This window comes from Pocillopora verrucosa, chromosome 12 (genome assembly GCF_036669915.1).
Source record: "Pocillopora verrucosa isolate sample1 chromosome 12, ASM3666991v2, whole genome shotgun sequence".
NCBI classification, from domain to species: Eukaryota; Metazoa; Cnidaria; class Anthozoa; order Scleractinia; family Pocilloporidae; genus Pocillopora; species Pocillopora verrucosa.
Genome location: NC_089323.1, coordinates 15,159,382 through 15,178,631, shown reverse-complemented (window position 1 = coordinate 15,178,631; position 19,250 = coordinate 15,159,382). Strand labels below are relative to the sequence as shown.

General features: G+C 39.8%; 1 protein-coding gene across 1 annotated transcript; it reads right to left on the bottom strand.

Moving 5' to 3' along the window:
- Positions 1 to 1,202: 1,202 nt before the first annotated feature.
- On the bottom strand, positions 1,203 to 17,899 carry LOC136277204 (tetratricopeptide repeat protein 28-like). Its single transcript, XM_066158898.1, has 13 exons — positions 17,829 to 17,899; positions 16,504 to 16,569; positions 12,728 to 12,796; positions 12,461 to 12,526; positions 11,097 to 11,258; positions 10,763 to 10,840; positions 10,014 to 10,081; positions 7,217 to 7,358; positions 6,474 to 6,967; positions 5,657 to 6,044; positions 4,814 to 5,449; positions 1,612 to 4,249; positions 1,203 to 1,286 (listed from the first exon to the last, which is right to left on the bottom strand). The coding sequence occupies exons 2-12, from the start codon at positions 16,550 to 16,552 to the stop codon at positions 1,620 to 1,622; spliced, it is 4,782 nt and encodes a 1,593-aa protein (XP_066014995.1). The 5' UTR covers positions 16,553 to 16,569; positions 17,829 to 17,899; the 3' UTR covers positions 1,203 to 1,286; positions 1,612 to 1,619.
- Positions 17,900 to 19,250: the final 1,351 nt, after the last annotated feature.

Below are 19,250 nucleotides of genomic sequence, written 5' to 3'. Positions count from 1 at the left end.
TGAGCGAATAGGACATAGGTGCGCTCGCTACTCCAAAATGTGACAAAACATCATATCTGTCACATAACGTGCTAAAGAAGTGCGTCGCGTGACATCCTGAGAAACGGTTGCCAATGATCGATAGTAGCAGTTATAGAGTCAGAAAATATCGAAGTTTATCTCTCATTCAGTAAACATATTCAAAGAAATGGGCAAAACTTATTAAGCGAATAAGACATAGGCGCACTCACTACTTCAAACGACAAGAAATGACTTAAGCAGGTTGATGCAGGAATTTTCTTCCCTTTGTTATTGATTTCCTCTTCCATTCTAACAAAATACCAAGCGACTTGTTTCATTGTTTGACATTCAAATGTTAGTTTATTGTACTTAGATAATAAGTAAACAATCTAATCGGAGAAACTAAATAAATCATTTGGCTCCAATTTTTCCAGCTCGCTCTGAGCCCCCATCAATTCTTTGTAAGCCATAACTAAAATTATAAAATTAAACTTCTCGTTTTGCCTTTGGACGATTAGTTTTAACAATTACCTTAAAATGCGTCGTTCTGCTTATAAAAAATAACACAATTTATCGCATTCAAAATTAAAGGAGAAATCTCAGAAAATTAACTAATATCAAGACTAAATCCTTGCCATTACGACCAAAATCTGTCATTTTAAGTCCAGATAAACCGAATTCTGATCGGAAGAAACTAAATTTAAGTACCAATGACTGAGTATAAATCTTCGAAAAGTTCATCACAATTTCCATCTGACATAGACTAAGATAATCGAGCAAACGGACAACTTATTATTCTCCAGTTCCTATGGAAATTCTCTACACACGCATGTAATAGCTTTATACCACTCATAAGACTAAACCGACTGTGAAAAACTCTGTAAAAAACTCTGGAAAACGTTTTCAAGACGGTTCAACTTCGACGTAAATGTAACGCCCAAATCCTCTCAGTAGAAAATACTTAGATTAAGAATAGCTTCTCACATAGCTAGTCATGATAATTTTAAGACATCATATGAAAAAAACAAACAAACAAACAGTAGTTTGAGAAGGATATCAAAGATTAAGCTCGTAAAAGCAGTTCAAACAAGCAAAAAGGCAACTTTCTGAATCAATGGAAAACTGTTCTCTTGTTAAACTTGACTTTGGCCGTCTCTTGCTTCTTCCTGCTTTCAAAAGAAGACTCTTGACAAAGCTTTCATCGGTAGCTTACTGGTTTCTGGTCCAAATATCAGCATTTGTAGGTATCCGAAAACTCCCCGGGATTCCAATGCTCACTGCCTTAACTGAAAAATAAAAGAATCTAAGTTTAGGGAGGATAGTTGAGTTGCCATGAAATATTTCTTAGCACACGAAACGATACACTGCACAACAGGATTGTTTTAAAAGAAATTTTCTATTTTACTCCTATTGTGTTTCCAAAAAAAAATGTTATTATCGTAAACGTGTCCACTTGATTGTACTGCATCTCGGTGTGCGAAGAGAAAATAAATTCGTAACCCAACTGAAAGGAAAATAACACGCACGTATCATTGCTTACATATGAGCAAAGATTATGATTTAATGAAACTTTGTATTAGAATAGAATTTATCAACAGAATTATTACTTACTGCAGCCTCTAAATCTCATTGAAATCCAGGTTGACGTCGTCACCAATGAGTACAAATGGTGCCCAGTAAATCACCTCTTTGAACTTTTCAATTTCCCTCGTACACTTCATGGCCTGATTGAGAGCTTCACTTGCCTTCTTGCCTTTGGAAAGTGCATCGTAAAAGGAACTCATGAACTCCAGGGTTCCCTCGTCGCCAATCGCCCACAAGGTTACCACAACAGATCTGGCACCGGCACCCAAAAGTGCACGCGCCATACCGACCACACCCTCGGCCATGACCTCCCCACGAGCAGTGTGGCAGCAGCTAAGTACAACCAGACGTGCTCGCAACCCAGCTTCTATAACATCTTTCATCGTCAGTAGATAGTCTTTCTCTAGCGGCTGAGGGCTATCTCTTGTGGTGTTTGGTGCTAGGATAACTTCTCCAGTTTCCATTTTACCGTGCGCTGCTATGTGAACTAAGGCCACTGATGATATTCGTTTTAACACTTCATCTTTTGTTGCCATTTCTCCAGTGAGAGGGGGGACATTGAGGATACGTCCGATCATCTCCGCTTCTTTTCTTGCTCCTGGAAGTTGCATCAAAAGTGTGCCCTCATAGATGATGTGTTTGAAACATGGGTCGCCGACAAGCAATGCACCAGTCTTCACGTGAAAGTCTGCTGGACAATCATGAATTAGTTGCAAGGTCGTCAGAGAGGGAAGCACACGAATTCTGAAAGAATCACTTAGATATGATGAGTTGGAGTCCTGCAACGCTGCATAAGGTACAAGGCAAAATGGCCCTTCAGGAACGATTGTGATCTCGTCGTTGCCTGCGATGAGGTCAGCAATAGGAGTAACGATGATGTCATGCAGCTTCTTTAAAGCACTTGATTGGGAGTGCCTCACATCAACTCGGATCACATCATTGGCCACTTCCTCGTCTGTCCGAGGCGAGTCAAGCGGAGGATTTTCGATGGTAACAGTATCTCTTTTACTGATCTCCTTAAGAACAGCTTTGTTCAGTAGCTGGATGAATAATTCCAATTCATTCTCATACTTATATTTGTTTACGTGTACTACTCTCGTCTGGATATTATTTTCACTGAGGCAAACCCAGAAGTAAACGCAGGGTCCATTAATAGCTATGAAAACTGTGCTCAATGGAACCCACCTCAGAGAAGTGCGGGATGCGCTGGGCGTTAGAGAATCTCCAGGCTGATATTTTGTGACCATGAGATCTCTCAGAGCTTGGGCACGTCCTTTCTCTGTGGCAAGAAGAGCCTTCACAACTTGACTTCGATTGACATGTATACGCCACAAACCTTTGTATGCTCCTTGGTGCTGATTACGATAACAAATCTTCCACTGATCGTTGAGTTGAAGACCGGCCCTGATATCATCATACAATTCTACACTCGAGTAATAACAGTCAAAGGCCATCATAAGATTTCCTTGGCGCTCAAAACTGCTTCCAAGGGAACGGAGTGAGCACGCCTCTCCAGTCTTATCTCCCACTTCTTTGGATATTTCTAGGTGACGTTGAAAACACTCAATAGCTGTTTTCAACTCTCTTTGACCCTGATGAATCCTACCGAGAAGGCAATAACTTTTTCCCTCTCCAGCCTTGTCTCCCACTTCTTTAGCAATTTCTAGATCACGTTGATGGTACTCAGTTGCTGTTTTGAACTGTCGCAGACGTTGATAAGCGTTGCCGAGACTTCCATAACTCATTCCCTCTCCGGCCCTGTCTCCCACTTCTTTAGCAATTTCTAGATGACGTTGATGGTACTGGATGGCTGTTTTGAACTGTCCTAGATCTTGATAATCGTTGCCGAGGTTGCCATAACTGCTTCCCTCTCCGGCCTTGTCTCCCACTTCTTTAGCAATTTCTAGATGACGTTGATGGTACTGGATGGCTGTTTTGAACTGTCCTAGACAGTGATGAACGTTGCCGAGGTTGCCATAACTTCTTCCCTCTCCGGCCTTGTCTCCCACTTCTTTAGCAATTTCTAGATGACGTTGATGGTACTGGATGGCTGTTTTGAACTGTCCTAGATCTTGATAATCGTTGCCGAGGTTGCCATAACTGCTTCCCTCTCCGGCCTTGTCTCCCACTTCTTTAGCAATTTCTAGACCACGTTGATGGTACTGGATGGCTGTTTTGAACTGTCCTAGACAGTGATGAACGTTGCCGAGGTTGCCATAACTTCTTCCCTCTCCGGCCTTGTCTCCCACTTCTTTAGCAATTTCTAGATCACGTTGATGGTACTGGATGGCTGTTTTGAACTGTCCTAGACAGCGATAATCGCTGCCGAGGTTGCCATAACTGATTCCCTCTCTGGCCTTGTCTCCCACTTCTTTAGCAATTTCTAGATGACGTTGATGGTACTGGATGGCTGTTTTGAACTGTCCTAGACAGCGATGATCGTTGCCGAGGTTGCCATAACTGCTTCCCTCTTCGGCCTTCTTTCCCACTTCTTTAGCAATTTCTAGACCACGTTGATGGTACTCGATGGCTGTTTTGAACTGTCCTAGACAGTGATAATCGCTTCCGAGATTGCCATAACTTCTTCCCTCTCCGGCCTTGTCTCCCACTTCTTTAGCAATTTCTAGATCACGTTGATGGTACTGGATGGCTGTTTTGAACTGTCCTAGACAGAGATGAACGTTGCCGAGGTTGCCATAACTGATTCCCTCTCCGGCCCTGTTTCCCACTTCTTTAGCAATTTCTAGATGACGTTGATGGTACTGGATGGCTGTTTTGAACTGTCCTAGACCTTGATGATCGTTGCCGAGGTTGCCATAACTGATTCCCTCTCCGGCCTTGTTTCCCACTTCTTTAGCAATTTCTAGACCACGTTGATGGTACTGGATGGCTGTTTTGAACTGTCCTAGACCTCGATAATCGTTGCCGAGGTCGCCAAAACTGCTTCCCTCTCCGGCCTTGTCTCCCACTTCTTTAGCAATTTCTAGATGACGTTGATGGTACTGGATGGCTGTTTTGAACTGTCCTAGACCTCGATAATCGTTGCCGAGGTTGCCATAACTTTCTCCCTCTCCGGCCTTGTCTCCCACTTCTTTAGCAATTTCTAGATGACGTTGATGGTACTGGATGGCTGTTTTGAACTGTCCTAGACAGCGATAAGCGTTGCCGAGGTTGCCATAAATTCTTCCCTCTCCGGCCTTGTCTCCCACTTCTTTAGCAATTTCTACACCACGTTGATGGTACTGGATGGCTGTTTTGAACTGTCCTAGACAGCCATAATCGCTGCCGAGGTTGCCATAACTTCCTCCCTCTCCGGCCTTGTCTCCCACTTCTTTAGCAATTTCTAGATGACGTTGATGGTACTGGATGGCTGTTTTGAACTGTCCTAGACAGTGATGAACGTTGCCGAGGTTGCCATAACTTCTTCCCTCTCTGGCCTTGTCTCCCACTTCTTTAGCAATTTCTAGATGACGTTGATGGTACTGGATGGCTGTTTTGAACTGTCCTAGACAAATATGATCGTTGCCGAGGTTGCCATAACTGCTTCCCTCTCCGGCCTTGTCTCCCACTTCTTTAGCAATTTCTAGATGACGTTGATGGTACTGGATGGCTGTTTTGAACTGTCCTAGACAGTGATGAACGTTGCCGAGGTTGCCATAACTGATTCCCTCTCCGGCCTTGTCTCCCACTTCTTTAGCAATTTCTAGATGACGTTGATGGTACTGGATGGCTGTTTTGAACTGTCCTAGACAGCGATAATCGTTGCCGAGGTTGCCATAACTGCTTCCCTCTACGGCCTTGTCTCCCACTTCTTTAACAATTTCTAGACCACGTTGATGGTACTGGATGGCTGTTTTGAACTGTCCTAGACCTTGATAAGCGTTGCCGAGGTTGCCATAACTTCTTCCCTCTCCGGCCTTGTCTCCCACTTCTTTAGCAATTTCTAGATGACGTTGATGGTACTGGATGGCTGTTTTGAACTGTCCTAGACAGCGATAAGCGTTGCCGAGGTTGCCATAACTTCTTCCCTCTCCGGCCTTGTCTCCCACTTCTTTAGCAATATCTAGATGACGTTGATGGTACTGGATGGCTGTTTTGAACTGTCCTAGACAGCAATAATCGCTGCCGAGGTTGCCATAACTGCTTCCCTCTCCGGCCTTGTCTCCCACTTCTTTAGCAATTTCTAGATGACGTTGATGGTACTGGATGGCTGTTTTGAACTGTCCTAGACAGCGATAATCGCTGCCGAGGTTGCCATGACTCATTCCCTCTCCGGCCTTGTCTCCCACTTCTTTAGCAATTTCTAGATGACGTTGATGGTACTGGATGGCTGTTTTGAACTGTCCTAGACAGCGATAATCGCTGCCGAGGTTGCCATGACTGATTCCCTCTCCGGCCTTGTCTCCCACTTCTTTAGCAATTTCTAGATGACGTTGATGGTACTGGATGGCTGCTTTGAACTGTCCAAGACAGCGATGATCGTTGCCGAGGTTGCCATAACTGAATCCCTCTCCGGCCTTGTTTCCCACTTCTTTAGCAATTTCTAGATGACGTTGATGGTACTGGATGGCTGTTTTGAACTGTCCTAGACCTTGATAAGCGTTGCCGAGGTTGCCATAACTTCTTCCCTCTCCGGCCTTGTCTCCCACTTCTTTAGCAATTTCTAGATGACGTTGATGGTACTGGATGGCTGTTTTGAACTTTCCTAGACAGCAATAATCGCTGCCGAGGTTGCCATAACTGCTTCCCTCTCCGGCCTTGTCTCCCACTTCTTTAGCAATTTCTAGATGACGTTGATGGTACTGGATGGCTGTTTTGAACTGTCCTAGACAGCGATAAGCGTTGCCGAGGTTGCCATAACTTCTTCCCTCTCCGGCCTTGTCTCCCACTTCTTTAGCAATATCTAGATGACGTTGATGGTACTGGATGGCTGTTTTGAACTGTCCTAGACAGCAATAATCGCTGCCGAGGTTGCCATAACTGCTTCCCTCTCCGGCCTTGTCTCCCACTTCTTTAGCAATTTCTAGATGACGTTGATGGTACTGGATGGCTGTTTTGAACTGTCCTAGACAGCGATAATCGCTGCCGAGGTTGCCATGACTCATTCCCTCTCCGGCCTTGTCTCCCACTTCTTTAGCAATTTCTAGATGACGTTGATGGTACTGGATGGCTGTTTTGAACTGTCCTAGACAGCGATAATCGCTGCCGAGGTTGCCATGACTGATTCCCTCTCCGGCCTTGTCTCCCACTTCTTTAGCAATTTCTAGATGACGTTGATGGTACTGGATGGCTGCTTTGAACTGTCCTAGACAGCGATGATCGTTGCCGAGGTTGCCATAACTGAATCCCTCTCCGGCCTTGTTTCCCACTTCTTTAGCAATTTCTAGATGACGTTGATGGTACTGGATGGCTGTTTTGAACTGTCCTAGACCTTGATAAGCGTTGCCGAGGTTGCCATAACTTCTTCCCTCTCCGGCCTTGTCTCCCACTTCTTTAGCAATTTCTAGATGACGTTGATGGTACTGGATGGCTGTTTTGAACTGTCCTAGACCTTGATAAGCGTTGCCGAGGTTGCCATAACTTTTTCCTTCTCCAGCCTTGTCTCCCACTTCTTTAGCAATTTCTAGATGACGTTGATGGTACTGGATGGCTGTTTTGAACTGTCCTTGTTCTTGATAAGCGTTTCCGAGATGGGAAGAACTGTTTGCTATGACTATTAGTTGAGCATTAGTTTTCCTTAGTAATCGAAGCAGACGTTTGTCGTCATTTTCAATCTTAAAACGTGTCAAGGGTCGATAAATCAGGAGATTTGCGAAAATGCAATGGAAATGTGTATTTTTAAAAAACAGTGAGTATTAGATAGAACATTAAAACTGGAATGATTATTCGAACGCGGGTTTTTTTAGAGATTTGATTTCAAGTTATTGGAGAGTTTTTTCTAGCTCTGAAGCGTATTTATTGGTTTAGGTTCGGTCGTCATGGTGATGCTCGTCTGAAGACAAAAATGAGGGGTATGTTGAAGTCCTAAATGTAATAACTGTCCTAAATGCAATAAAGTCCTAAATGTAATAATATTTGGTCCTAAATGTAATAAAGTCCTAAATGTAATAACATTTAGTCCTAAATGTAATAAGCCTCAAATGCAATCGTTTAACTCCTGCAGTGTATTGTTGTTATGGCGGACATTCACATTGATATGTCAGTGACAGCTGTTGCTCCAAAAAAACCGCTGACCAGTATACATGTCACATTATGGGCCCGCTGATATCAATCAGCGTCTTTTTACTTGCTAGACACAAGAGATATCAGCAGTCGAAGTATGGTCCTTATAGCGGTTTATTGATCGAGTTGAAGAAAATCATTTCCAGCCCAAAGTGGGCTAGTGCTTGGCTGGAAACTCAATAGGATGGAATCGATTGGTACGTAACCATAAAGACTTTTTGGAAAAGAAATTTACTACAATTGATGATGAACTAGCATGCTATTGTTGATGTTATCGTTCGTGTTAAAGTCTTTAGAAGTGATGCACCATTTTAGGGCAGTTTGAATGATTTCGCTGTGTCACATGTTAATCCAAAAGAAAATTATTATTATCAGTAGCGTTATTGAAATTTTGCACATCAATGTTATTCAGTGTCAATTGATTCTAATGAAGCATTTGAGTTCATTTTTAAGAATGACTATCCTGATTTATTCAATTTTGAACCTGGGATGTTGCATTTCCAGCCCTCTATGGCTTTACTCCACCTCAGTAATCAGTTCATGTACCATATGACTATAAATGGAAACCGTTCAGCTTTCTTTTTTCATTCATCTATTTATCTATTCATTTTCTCCACTCACGGCGGGGAGAAGAGGTGAAGACAAAAAATGAAATATAAACTTGAGATCAAGTTTAAAATGTATGTTTTCCTAATATTTCGGTTCGGGAACTGATGAACCCGTCATAATGGGCTAAAGGAAAAAAATGAATGGTTCATTAGACCGCCAACTGACCATCATGTATTGAATGGTGTAGCTCAATGGTTCAATTTGACTCTTGCGTGGAAAAAAGGCAACATGTCGAGACCTGTGATCGTGAAATGGGATAACTTATCATTGGTCAGTCGATATCTTGCTCTGCAAGTCACATTATCATATAGCTAGCAGCGCACGCGGGCAAGATGAAGTGAATCCTGTGTTCTGATTGGCTACCTGAGCGGGCATGATGGGCCCACCCTCGCCCGTTCGGGATCCCCCGTATTGATCCTACGCAAGAAAACTTACAAAGTTCGTAACTTTTGGACAATGTTTTCATATATACATAGAAAAAATAAACGACCCTCTTGGGTTTATTTTGCTGCAAACACAGTTGGCTGTCACTATCGGCTCGGAAATACAGGCCATTCTTGATTCTTATCAAAGCGAAATCTTTTGCTATACAATGAATCTTTTAATGATTAAGCCAAGAGAATATAAACTCTCTTGTATGGTCAAGATTACTGGACATTAGCCTCGTTCTTTTTCTACTTTTTTATGGACCGTGACTTCGTCTCAGTCCATAAAAACGCAAAAAAAAAAAAAAAGAACTCGGCCAATATATAGCCATTTTGACCTCACGTTCGGTCAATAACACATATGAATATATTTTATGCAAACCCGTACAAATCTGGCAAGGGAAGACAGTACAAAAAATGCCCTTCTGAGCCCAGAATTTGTCTAACGTGTAAGTCGGTGGACTTCTTTTTCCTTGTAATTTGATTCATCAAGTGTTAACTTTAGCACTGAGGACAGAAGTATTTCGTCAAAATCTGTTACACTTAAGAGTCTGAGCCAATGATATAGAGAGAGCTATTAGTCAACGTTCTCGTTGCTTCTGCGTCCGTCAATTTGATGCCAAAAGCACATCAGTATTAGAATAAGGTTTTGTAGCCAATGCTTCTCAACCTACGTCTTTAACAAATAAAAAGCCGCTGATTAATATCAGTGAGCCCGCAATATTCCATAAATATTGGTCAGAGGATTCTTTGGTGCAACAGCTGTCACTTAAACATCTCAATGTTAGCGCAGTTAAACAATTGCATAGGAGGCTTATTACATTTAGGACCGAACGTTATTACATTTAGGGCTTTATTACATTTAGGACCAAATGTTATTACATCTAGGACTTTATTACATTTAGGACAGTTATTACATTTAGGACTTCAACAGGGTATTCAGCTCAAACTCTGGGATTTAATTAATATGGCCTCTTCTTTTGAGTAAAGTTTCGTGGAATAGTCGAAAGAACTCTTTAAGAATATTCTAGCTTCTTTAAACTGCTCAGTGCAGTATAAGATAACATTGCTTCCATTATGTGCTGAAGAATCTCTCCGGAACGTATTGATTTCCCTTGAAATATTACTCGCATTGCATCTCGTATCACGTTTGAAACGTTCGTTAAAGGATACGGCCAATCCCATATGCAACCAGCTCCTTGCTTCTTTATACAAGCCAAGTTCGACACAAGCTCTGGCTCCTGAAAAGGAGAGAATAATTGTTGGTATGAAGTATTCATCACTGTTAAAGAATAAACGTACTGATAAAATGGACTTAATTTCCCATTTAGCTGGGAACAAAAATTTTGATAATGAAGGAAATTTGAACTTGTAGAAGAACTGAAAATAAACAATAAGGAGCTAATGGAAAGCGGCTACCAATTAAGCTTCAATTGATGATGATAACGATAAATTTATCTCGTACATTCTTCATTTTAATGTGCTATTATGCGCTTTTCAGCACTTTTCGAGGAAATTTTCGGGCAGACTGCATTGAGCAGTTTACAACTTTTGAAAGGGAATTTTTCAGGTGCCTCCTTGAGTTACAGAGAAGATGCAAGAAACGGGGCTTACGGTTTTCCGTTCTTATCCGGGACTAGAATATTAAACCATTTGCATTGTCTTCAGATATTTAAGACTAAGGGAGATGGTCCGGTCTAAGGCTTGAACCCTCGACCTCCGGCGCTTTACAACGTGAACTAAACAGGCGGCGGTATTTGAGAGCTTATTGAGATTCTCTTATGCTTTTTACCCACATTACAGACATTGACACACCAGATACAATTGACACTTGGGGAGCAGTAACCTGCCACAAACCACACAATCCTCTTTTGACGAAATCATACAATAGAATATTGATGGCTCATGTCTGAAAAACCCACCTTTCTTAATAGCTTTGATTAATGTGGGTTCCAACTGAACGACAACTGTTGCATCATCGAGACATTCCACGTAGTTTTCTATGAGATTCAGGAAATAAGGTTTAAAAAAGTGGTAATCATATGGAATTGCAACAAAGAAACCTAAAAAAATCACAATTGCTTAAAATGTAACGAGGGTCATTCTTCGCTTAATTTTCATCCGCTACAGGGCGAGTTATGTTTGTATGCTACTTTTCTATATTTGCTCAATTTTTTCTTTTCTTGATGCGGATTGTGTATTCCGTTATCTTGTAACGCTGCACGACAGATTTATGTTTACATATGAAATTGTTACCCAAACGGAAATGAGCTGTTGCCCTGTTGCTGTAAAGCTTGGCGTTCAGTCGTTTATCTTTGCAGTTCACTTGAAGTCCTTCCGTGTACGAGTTTATCGCGTTATTAGCTTCTCCTTGTCTGTATTCTTTGTTACCTTCCTCGAGAAAAGCTTTCGCTATTTCTAAAAACACAACGTTTTAGTATTAATGATTTAGTAATGAGTGATACGACCCTTCACAGATGGTGCCAACTCTATATATCCAAACGAACTTTTAAGTTAAAGGAGCTTAGAGCTATGAGAAAAAACAACCAGAAAAGTTTAATATCTGTGCATTTTGTTTGTGTGCAAGCTGCTGGGAGTCTGGGCTGTAGCTTGGCTATTACCACAAGTTTATCAATTTACATTTAGGTCGAGAGGCTTTCCAAACTCCTTTTACACCTGGCTTACGTTTTCCAAAATATCACAAGTTTCACCGGAAGATCCTATCTTAACTCAACTTTGTTTACAATCGCCCTTCAGGAGAGTTTATCTGTGTATTTTGTTTTCTTTAAAATATGCAAGCTATTTGGAGTTTTAGCTGTAGCTTGGCTATAACCACATCAAGTCTGATCGGTTTACATTTAGGTCGAGACACTTTCCAATGACCCTTTTACACATAGGCTACGTTTTTCAAAATTTCACGTTAGAATGTAAAACCACATAAGATATTGCATAGAGTAAAGCAAAGCCAGGACCGAAAAAGGTTAAAACTTGTGAATGTTCTGATAACGAAAAAAGGAACATCGTACTGAGGGTCTGAGAGTGACAAGAGTTCGTGGTTTTTACCATCGTTCAGAAAAGTGCGCTGGAAAAAGGTTTTTTTTTTTGTCTTTTTCTCTTTATCACTTGGTTTTTCTCATACATGTAATTGTCTATTGAGAACATACTCGAAGAGGCTAACTGGAGAAATTTGATTGGGAAAGTATCACTTTCCCGCGAAGTACCATTTTGCCTGTTGTGAAAGTCAGCTGCTCCACATTTTGTTGGCTAGTGGTTTACAGCGTGGGCCTGGTGTTGACATAACTGTCTAAAGGGGCGTGAAATATTTAGAGGACCAAAACAGGCGATACGGCTGAGACAAAATGCCTCCTCTTCTCCTAAGCACTTCCAAAACTCAGAAAAACCGAGTTTTACAAAGTCTAGTGGGCTAATTTTGGTCCATTCTTCTTTGATTTAGGGCAATTTGTTTTTTTCCTTTGTTTTTTATTTTACTGGTAACAAAGTCTGAAATTTGAAGAAACAATCTTTAGCTGTTTCAAAAACTTATTCATAGAACATACGCAAATTTTGATGTCAATGTGAAAAAACTTCATGGGGACTTCTTTCAAAAAATCTTTTCTCACCTCTTAAAAGGTCATCGTCTTCATCCAGTTCAGCGTCACTTGACGTAACTTGACTTTTCTCTGTCGCTGAAATTACCGAGAAGATATTTCAACTTTGCTAGTGATCACAACTATGAGCAATTACAACTAACGTTCTAATACTAGCGTATTTCATTACTGGATTCCTAAAACCTTCAAGTCGAAGTGATCAAAAAAATTAAGGTATACTTAATCAACGAACAGTATAAAATTACCATAAAGAAGTCTTTCCTTGTTGCCCTTTCTTACCTGTAGCTGGAAATTCATTTTTCACTCCCAGTTCTTCTCTCGTTGTTGGGAGGTTGCTTTCTGCCATAGCTAGAAATAAAATTGAATCGATTGCACTGCGCTAAATCGTTAAAAATAAAAAAGAGGAGACTCAAATGAAAGTAACTTAAAGAAAACGTTGTATACTTAATCATAGAGGATGAATGAGAATCTGAAAGTTCCCTCCGTCACGCTATTGTGGTTGCGTGACAGCTCCGGTCAAGTTTAGCGGGTTGTGTCATGTTTGTTTTTTTCATTCGTTTGTTTGTTTGCTTGTTTGTTTTTTAGTCTTTTCTAAAGAAACGGTGTTCAAGGCTGTCCCTTATCAAAATGCGTGAGTTGCAATAAACAACCCAATTGTACCCGGTAGGCATGGATAAACACAGATAAAATGTTATGCAATAAAAGACTCTTTCTCTTATTCCTTCATTTCATCGCGTGTGGGGCCGAGAGAATTCGCAAAACTTATTCAAGCCCGAAACACCTCCGAAGGTCTACGTAACCGTCACGACGCCCCGCAAGCCTATTGCGTAACAAAACACCTTTATCGACCCGTGGTAGCGAGTGTAAGATCTCTGTTCTTCTACAAAGCGCATGTATAAAATTTCCCTCAAAGCTATCGAAAATTGCTGGACAAAGGTTCTTTAACAAATTCGTAAGTTCTAGTAAATAAAATATTCCATTCATTTTTTTTTTTTTGAAGGAGCCAGGAAATTGTGAATAACTGGAAGTAGCTGGCTCTTTACCAAAATATTTTGGGGAAGGACCCGACTTTTTCATTTCGAATTCAAAAAAGGCACTGAATACGAGATTATTCTGAGGGACCGGAGTAGATGGCACTGGAAAGTGTCCTTTTCATCAAAATTCTTGTTATAAAGAAACTTTATCTACATCAAATTGAAAGCCAAGCGCAACACGCAGACTCCTGTATAGCTTGATCTTGTAGGCCATCGAATGAATTCACTGCCAGGCCAAATGAGCATTTGGTGGAGGAAGTAGACTGAAAGCGAAATGACACTAAAAAAAACATTTCGATATCGTAAAGCAAAAAAGAACTTTATATTTATTTGTGAACGAATTGCTGATCAAAAGAGAATATTCTGCAATATAATAATGATTGGGAAATTTTCGTGAAGCTGCTGAGGTGGTTTTGCCTTACAGAACAGGATTCTGCTCCAATATCAGCATTTATTGTTTTTTTAGAGGGCACGGTAACGAATCTTGCAATCTGATTGGTTCTTTACCCGGTCAGTATTTTCCTATCTCTGCCCACGGGCCACGGTAACGCTTTCGGGAGTCGCCGAGTACATCCCAACTTTCGTTGTCATTTTTCATAAATATACCTCGTTTTCCGGTTGGGCAGTATTTTTAAGCAAACACGTCGGTCACTACCTCAAGCCTATAAATAACTTATGAATCCTCTCTTTTCTCTCTATCAAATCACTTTGGTTGACAGAAAAATATTGGTTTCAGAATGAATTTGTATAAACAACAGTGTCATTACGTTGGTTGACAAGCGGCCTAAAAACCGTCTGCAATTAATTTTAATCGTTCACAAAAAGTACCCAGAAAGTTGAAACGTGAGGTATTTGGTTACAGTTAAACTGAACGATGGAACTTTCATTCATTTAATATCTGAATTTTCTCGAGCAATTTGTTCATAGTGAAAGAGCGAGCGAAGTTTTAATTTAAGTTCTACAACAAATATACGCTCCTGGTGAGTCTTTCCAATTCCGTTCAATTTGGACATTTGTACCTTAAATTGCACAACAGAAATTGAAGGAATTTTTTTAGAAAAGGCCGCATTACATTCCCTTGTGTCTCGTTGGAGTGTGCCGTTCGAATTTAGTTTTTGTGAAGGAAAGATCAGAGTTAAACACGCCATTACAGCAAACAAACGAGCAAACTCTCACAACTTCAAAATAAAAAAATTGAATTTACTCACAATTACTTTCCTCGCCGTTTACTTAATGAACAGAGGTAAATCTTCGTACATGAATGAATGGTCGATGAGAGTGAATAATACTTTCCGTTAGATCATTAACTGATTTTGAAGAAAACATTGTTGTGACAGTCCTTGCCAAACTAGTTCTGTTGGTTTTCAAATGTTCCTACGCTTTTTTTTTCTTGCGCGCTCTCTAATTGACAGGTTTCAGATTGTGACAGATACTTGTAAAAATAATGTTTCAAAGTTTGTTTGGAAGCCTTTTAAATCACCTTTATCGTTACGGAAATGAAAATGTTTCGCTAAGGCATCTCTCTTAAATTTGCATCACCTCTATTTTAATTACCATTTACCCACTCAAAAATTGTTCAGTTTATGGAAGATCTTGCCGTATTTACGTCCATAAATCATTCGGGTTCTTTCGGAAAGAATTTCGTCAAGTTTAAAAACAATAAATATGTTATTTACCGGCTAAGGGTCGGTCCGTATGGTGAAAAACTGTGACCTCGGTCTTGAAAATGCTGCCCTCGGCCTACGGCCTCGGGCAGTATTTTCAAGACCTCGGTCACAGTTTTTCACCATACGAACCTCCCAGCCGGCAAATAACATATATTTACTGAGCTCACAGTTTTATCTTCCAGCGCACGATGTAAACACTCAAACATTGCACCCATTTAGTCCGGCATTGCGCGAAAATGTATATCTACTAAAACCGAACTCTGACAGATAACCAGTCAGAAATGTTACTACTAACCACCTTGTAGATACGTAGTGGACATGTATCATCCTTTTTGTTCAAAAGATATTGATTGAAAATTGGAATCCAATACAATTTTTATATAGGAGCATCGAATACAGAGACCGCTGCACCGAAAGTCAGCTCGCCGGAAAACCACTTCAATTTCAGAAATTGCAATACAACAATTTCTCATTGCAAGAACTATTTCCTTTAAAACGAATTGAATTCAGCTTTAGATGAAAAAAAAAGACAATAAAAAAAAAGCCTACATGGAAAGTAAAACTGTCATGATGATAAATCCGGCTATCATGACGACATCGATACCTTTATACATGAAGATACAAATGGTACGCTTACAGCGTGCGGTGGAGATGTCACGTTTTGGAAACTGAAAAAATACTGGTTTCTCACCGACAAGCATATTACCGTTATTATTACTATATATCGCTAGTGTTACGATATTAAAAGAAACGTAGGCATTTTGTATATTCTTAAATTCGTTTGTTTTCGAGAGACAATAGTTGGTTTTGATATTGACGAGAGCTATAATTATGTACAGCAAGTTATCTAGCTTTGTCACATGCTCATCACGCGCTTCTGCCGCATAATTATCATGTACAGTTAAACCTTTAACTCCTGTGATCTAATTGTTAATTCTTCCCTTCAAGCTGCTACATGTTTCCTTTCAAAGTAGGTACGGAAATTTGGTGTTAGTTCAAAGATAACGAATTCTACCTTATAAAACTTTGAGTGTTCTTATTACCTGTTTGCTGGATAATGTATTGATATTACAGGGATAAATTACACGTTATATCACTTCTAGGAGTTTAAGGCTTTGGGAAATTGCATCGGGTGCAAACTATTTAACCACGAGGCAAATGAGAGGAACCAATGAAATTTGTAATTGTACGCAAGTGAAATATTTTTACGTCTGACAACAATAACCCGAGAAAATTCGACTGAAATTAAACTTAATTGTTGTCAGCCGCAAGGAAATTAAGATTACGATATTTCATTGTAAATAACATGAGCTCTACAGCTATAATCAGTTGCAGAATGAAAATTGGTTTGTACCTGTTGAACTGTCATCCTCTGAATCCCTCTTTTCTCCAAACGATGTCATTTGTTAATTCTACATGCCTGAAAATATTAAGAATAATACTTTGCTTTACAACAATTTCGATAAAAAAATGAAGGTTGCATATTCACGAGTTTAAAAGATCTAACGTCGTCTAACTCCCAGTTTCGCGATCAAAATTGGTGTTCCTCTTAGTTATTGTGCTTGTTTTTTTCTTTGTTTTATTCTTTTATGGTTATTATTTGTTTACATGTTTCTGCACGACTATTAATTAATTCAGTTTGTAATTTAATGCAGCTCTTTCTCTTTTAGTGCGAAATACTCGCAATCCGCAAAATCCCTTTTCTATTCAGAGTAGGAAATGTTACATTCTGCCATAACTGAATCGATAAAGAGGAATTCACACCGTGAGTTATATTGTACCAATGCAATTTCTCTTCAAATTATCAACTCGATATATCCCTCGTTCAATGCGCTCTCTATGACAATAGTAATCCCATATCTACAAGCAGCCAAGTATTGTTTTGTTTATTATATAAACACCATAGGCATTTGCAGACAACTTGCAAGGCGACTTTATTAAGGAATGAGAATTTGCCATTCATTCACGAAGGTAATAAAGTGGCGCGAAAAGCGGGTGACGTCCAGCAGCTGATTGGCGATACCAATCAGCGTATTTTATATGAGAAAAATTTGTTTTTGGTCATCTTCCCTTTAGCGTTACAGTTCTCTCAAATTTTCATTTTCCACTTTCACCGTGACAACGTTTCTAAATATAATAACGGTGAACTTTTTTTTACCGTAAACAACTCTCGCCAATTCTGCACTTAATATTTTTGCAGTCAAAAGCGTAAGTGTCCAGTGAAATTCAGAAGCGCTTTGGATGTCATCCCGATACAATCAGTTTTTGAATAATAAAATCTGTTCCTTCCTTATATGAAAAGGATGCTGATTCACAAAATCAAGATGGGTTTGTTCGTGTGTAGTCGAGTCCCGAACAAGTTAAAATGAGCATCCATCCCTCAGTTGTTTTCATTCACTGGCTTTCTCTCACATGCAAAGAAAATTTAGTGTTATACCAAGATACTTCGCTATAAGCGATAACTTTCTCTGCTCTCAACGAACACTAATTTTTTTGCTGGTTGTTGCGTTTATATCTACGTATACTTTGTAATAACAAGTTGCACATATTCATCACCGGAGGGAGATACAAAGCTAAAGAAATCACATCAATAATATGTATTCTTTATGAATATTTTTTTCCAATTTTCATGTCTTTCGATTGTAATATGCTACATACTTCTTCATTAGCTTTCCTCACCTGAAGAGTACTTGCAATAAATTTAACTCCAATAAAGTTCTTTTCCAAGAAAAATACTTGACTTCTCGTTGTATCTAGAGAAAAGCATATTTAAATCGTTTCGCGTGCTATAAAGAATTAAAGCGAATACCATAAGTACTCTTCTTAAAGAAATATCCGAGGAAGATATTCAAAATTTTTTAATCTATGTACTCCATGCATCTCTGTGTGCAGAAACCCTCAGTGTATCTTGCAGGAATTTTATGAATAAATTGTTACTGAACCAGTTGTCTTTAGGTTGGAGGAGACATCTGAGGCCCTAGCTCTCTGTTTCTTTGAGCTCCAGAATTGTCTGCTGAGTTTGGATGCAGTAAGCGAGGCCATAAATAATTGCATAATAGTTCCTACGGATATGTGGCGCACTTGATACTGGAATCAGAAATGCCGCAGCTTCGTAAATTCCTCATGGGAAGATAAATAAGCCGCCTCAAGGTTTGGTATGTTTATTTACATGTCAGCATTGATATTTAATCTGTCGTTTAACCTGATCTGACGGATAGGGTTTTTTTTTCGGTCGTTGGTTAAAAATGATTTTTTCCTCTGTCACGAAAGAGCTTGAAATTTCCTTTCTATCATTATGTATTTCAAGACATGAAACTTTCGACATTGATGATCTAAGCAGTATGCAGGATAATCCTTTATGTATCCACTGTATGTCTTGGCTCATTAACGAGAAATCTATAGCTATATGTGAGAACTTCAACTCGTAAAATCCGATGGTCTGAGATTCGATCCTGCGTTCGTGACGAGTAAATAAGATCGACATTTCTTTCATTCTAGTGTCTCATGTCTCAAATTATTGCTATTTGTATCTTTAGTCAATACCCGTTTATCTCATTCACTGCATTAGGTCGCTATGAACTTATTCTGTCCTCACCTTAACTCCTATGAAAATGTAATTTGCCCCACAAGTGTGTAACAAAACGGTGCACTTGGTCACACCAGCAGTATTGAAGAAGCTGAATATGAACTCATCGAGCTCGAAACAGAAAATGGTGTATCATTGTTTATTTCGTGATCCATGACTGTATTTTGTAGCTATGCTGTTTCTCTATTGATACGCCAAGTTTGGACAGGGCCTCATATTACATTTTTTAACTTTTCATTTTCATTAATCCGGATTATAGCACAATGACATAAACATGCTATTTTTTCAATTTAATTTTTTTTTTGCTGATGTGATGGTCGTTAAACCATCGCCTGCTTAGGTTGATCGAAGGGCGCTGAATTGCCATACGAGAGGTCTTGAAAGGACTGGGGAGAATGAGAAACACTCATACTGAAAGCATAGTGAAGGAAATTTTCTTATTAAAGATGCGGGCGATTTATCGGCCTGGAAACAGGAAAAGTTGACTAATAGTACTGTAATTCGACGGGTGAGTG

Bases quoted from the DNA above. Each gene is read 5' to 3' on its own strand.
- LOC136277204 (XM_066158898.1), bottom strand. From the start codon at position 16,552: ATGACATCGTTTGGAGAAAAGAGGGATTCAGAGGATGACAGTTCAACA. The intron at 12,527-12,727 runs GTAAGAAAGGGC...CGGTAATTTCAG, and splicing joins AAATGAATTTCCAGCTACAG to CGACAGAGAAAAGTCAAGTT. The intron at 11,259-12,460 runs GTGAGAAAAGAT...TTGTGTTTTTAG, and splicing joins AGACGATGACCTTTTAAGAG to AAATAGCGAAAGCTTTTCTC.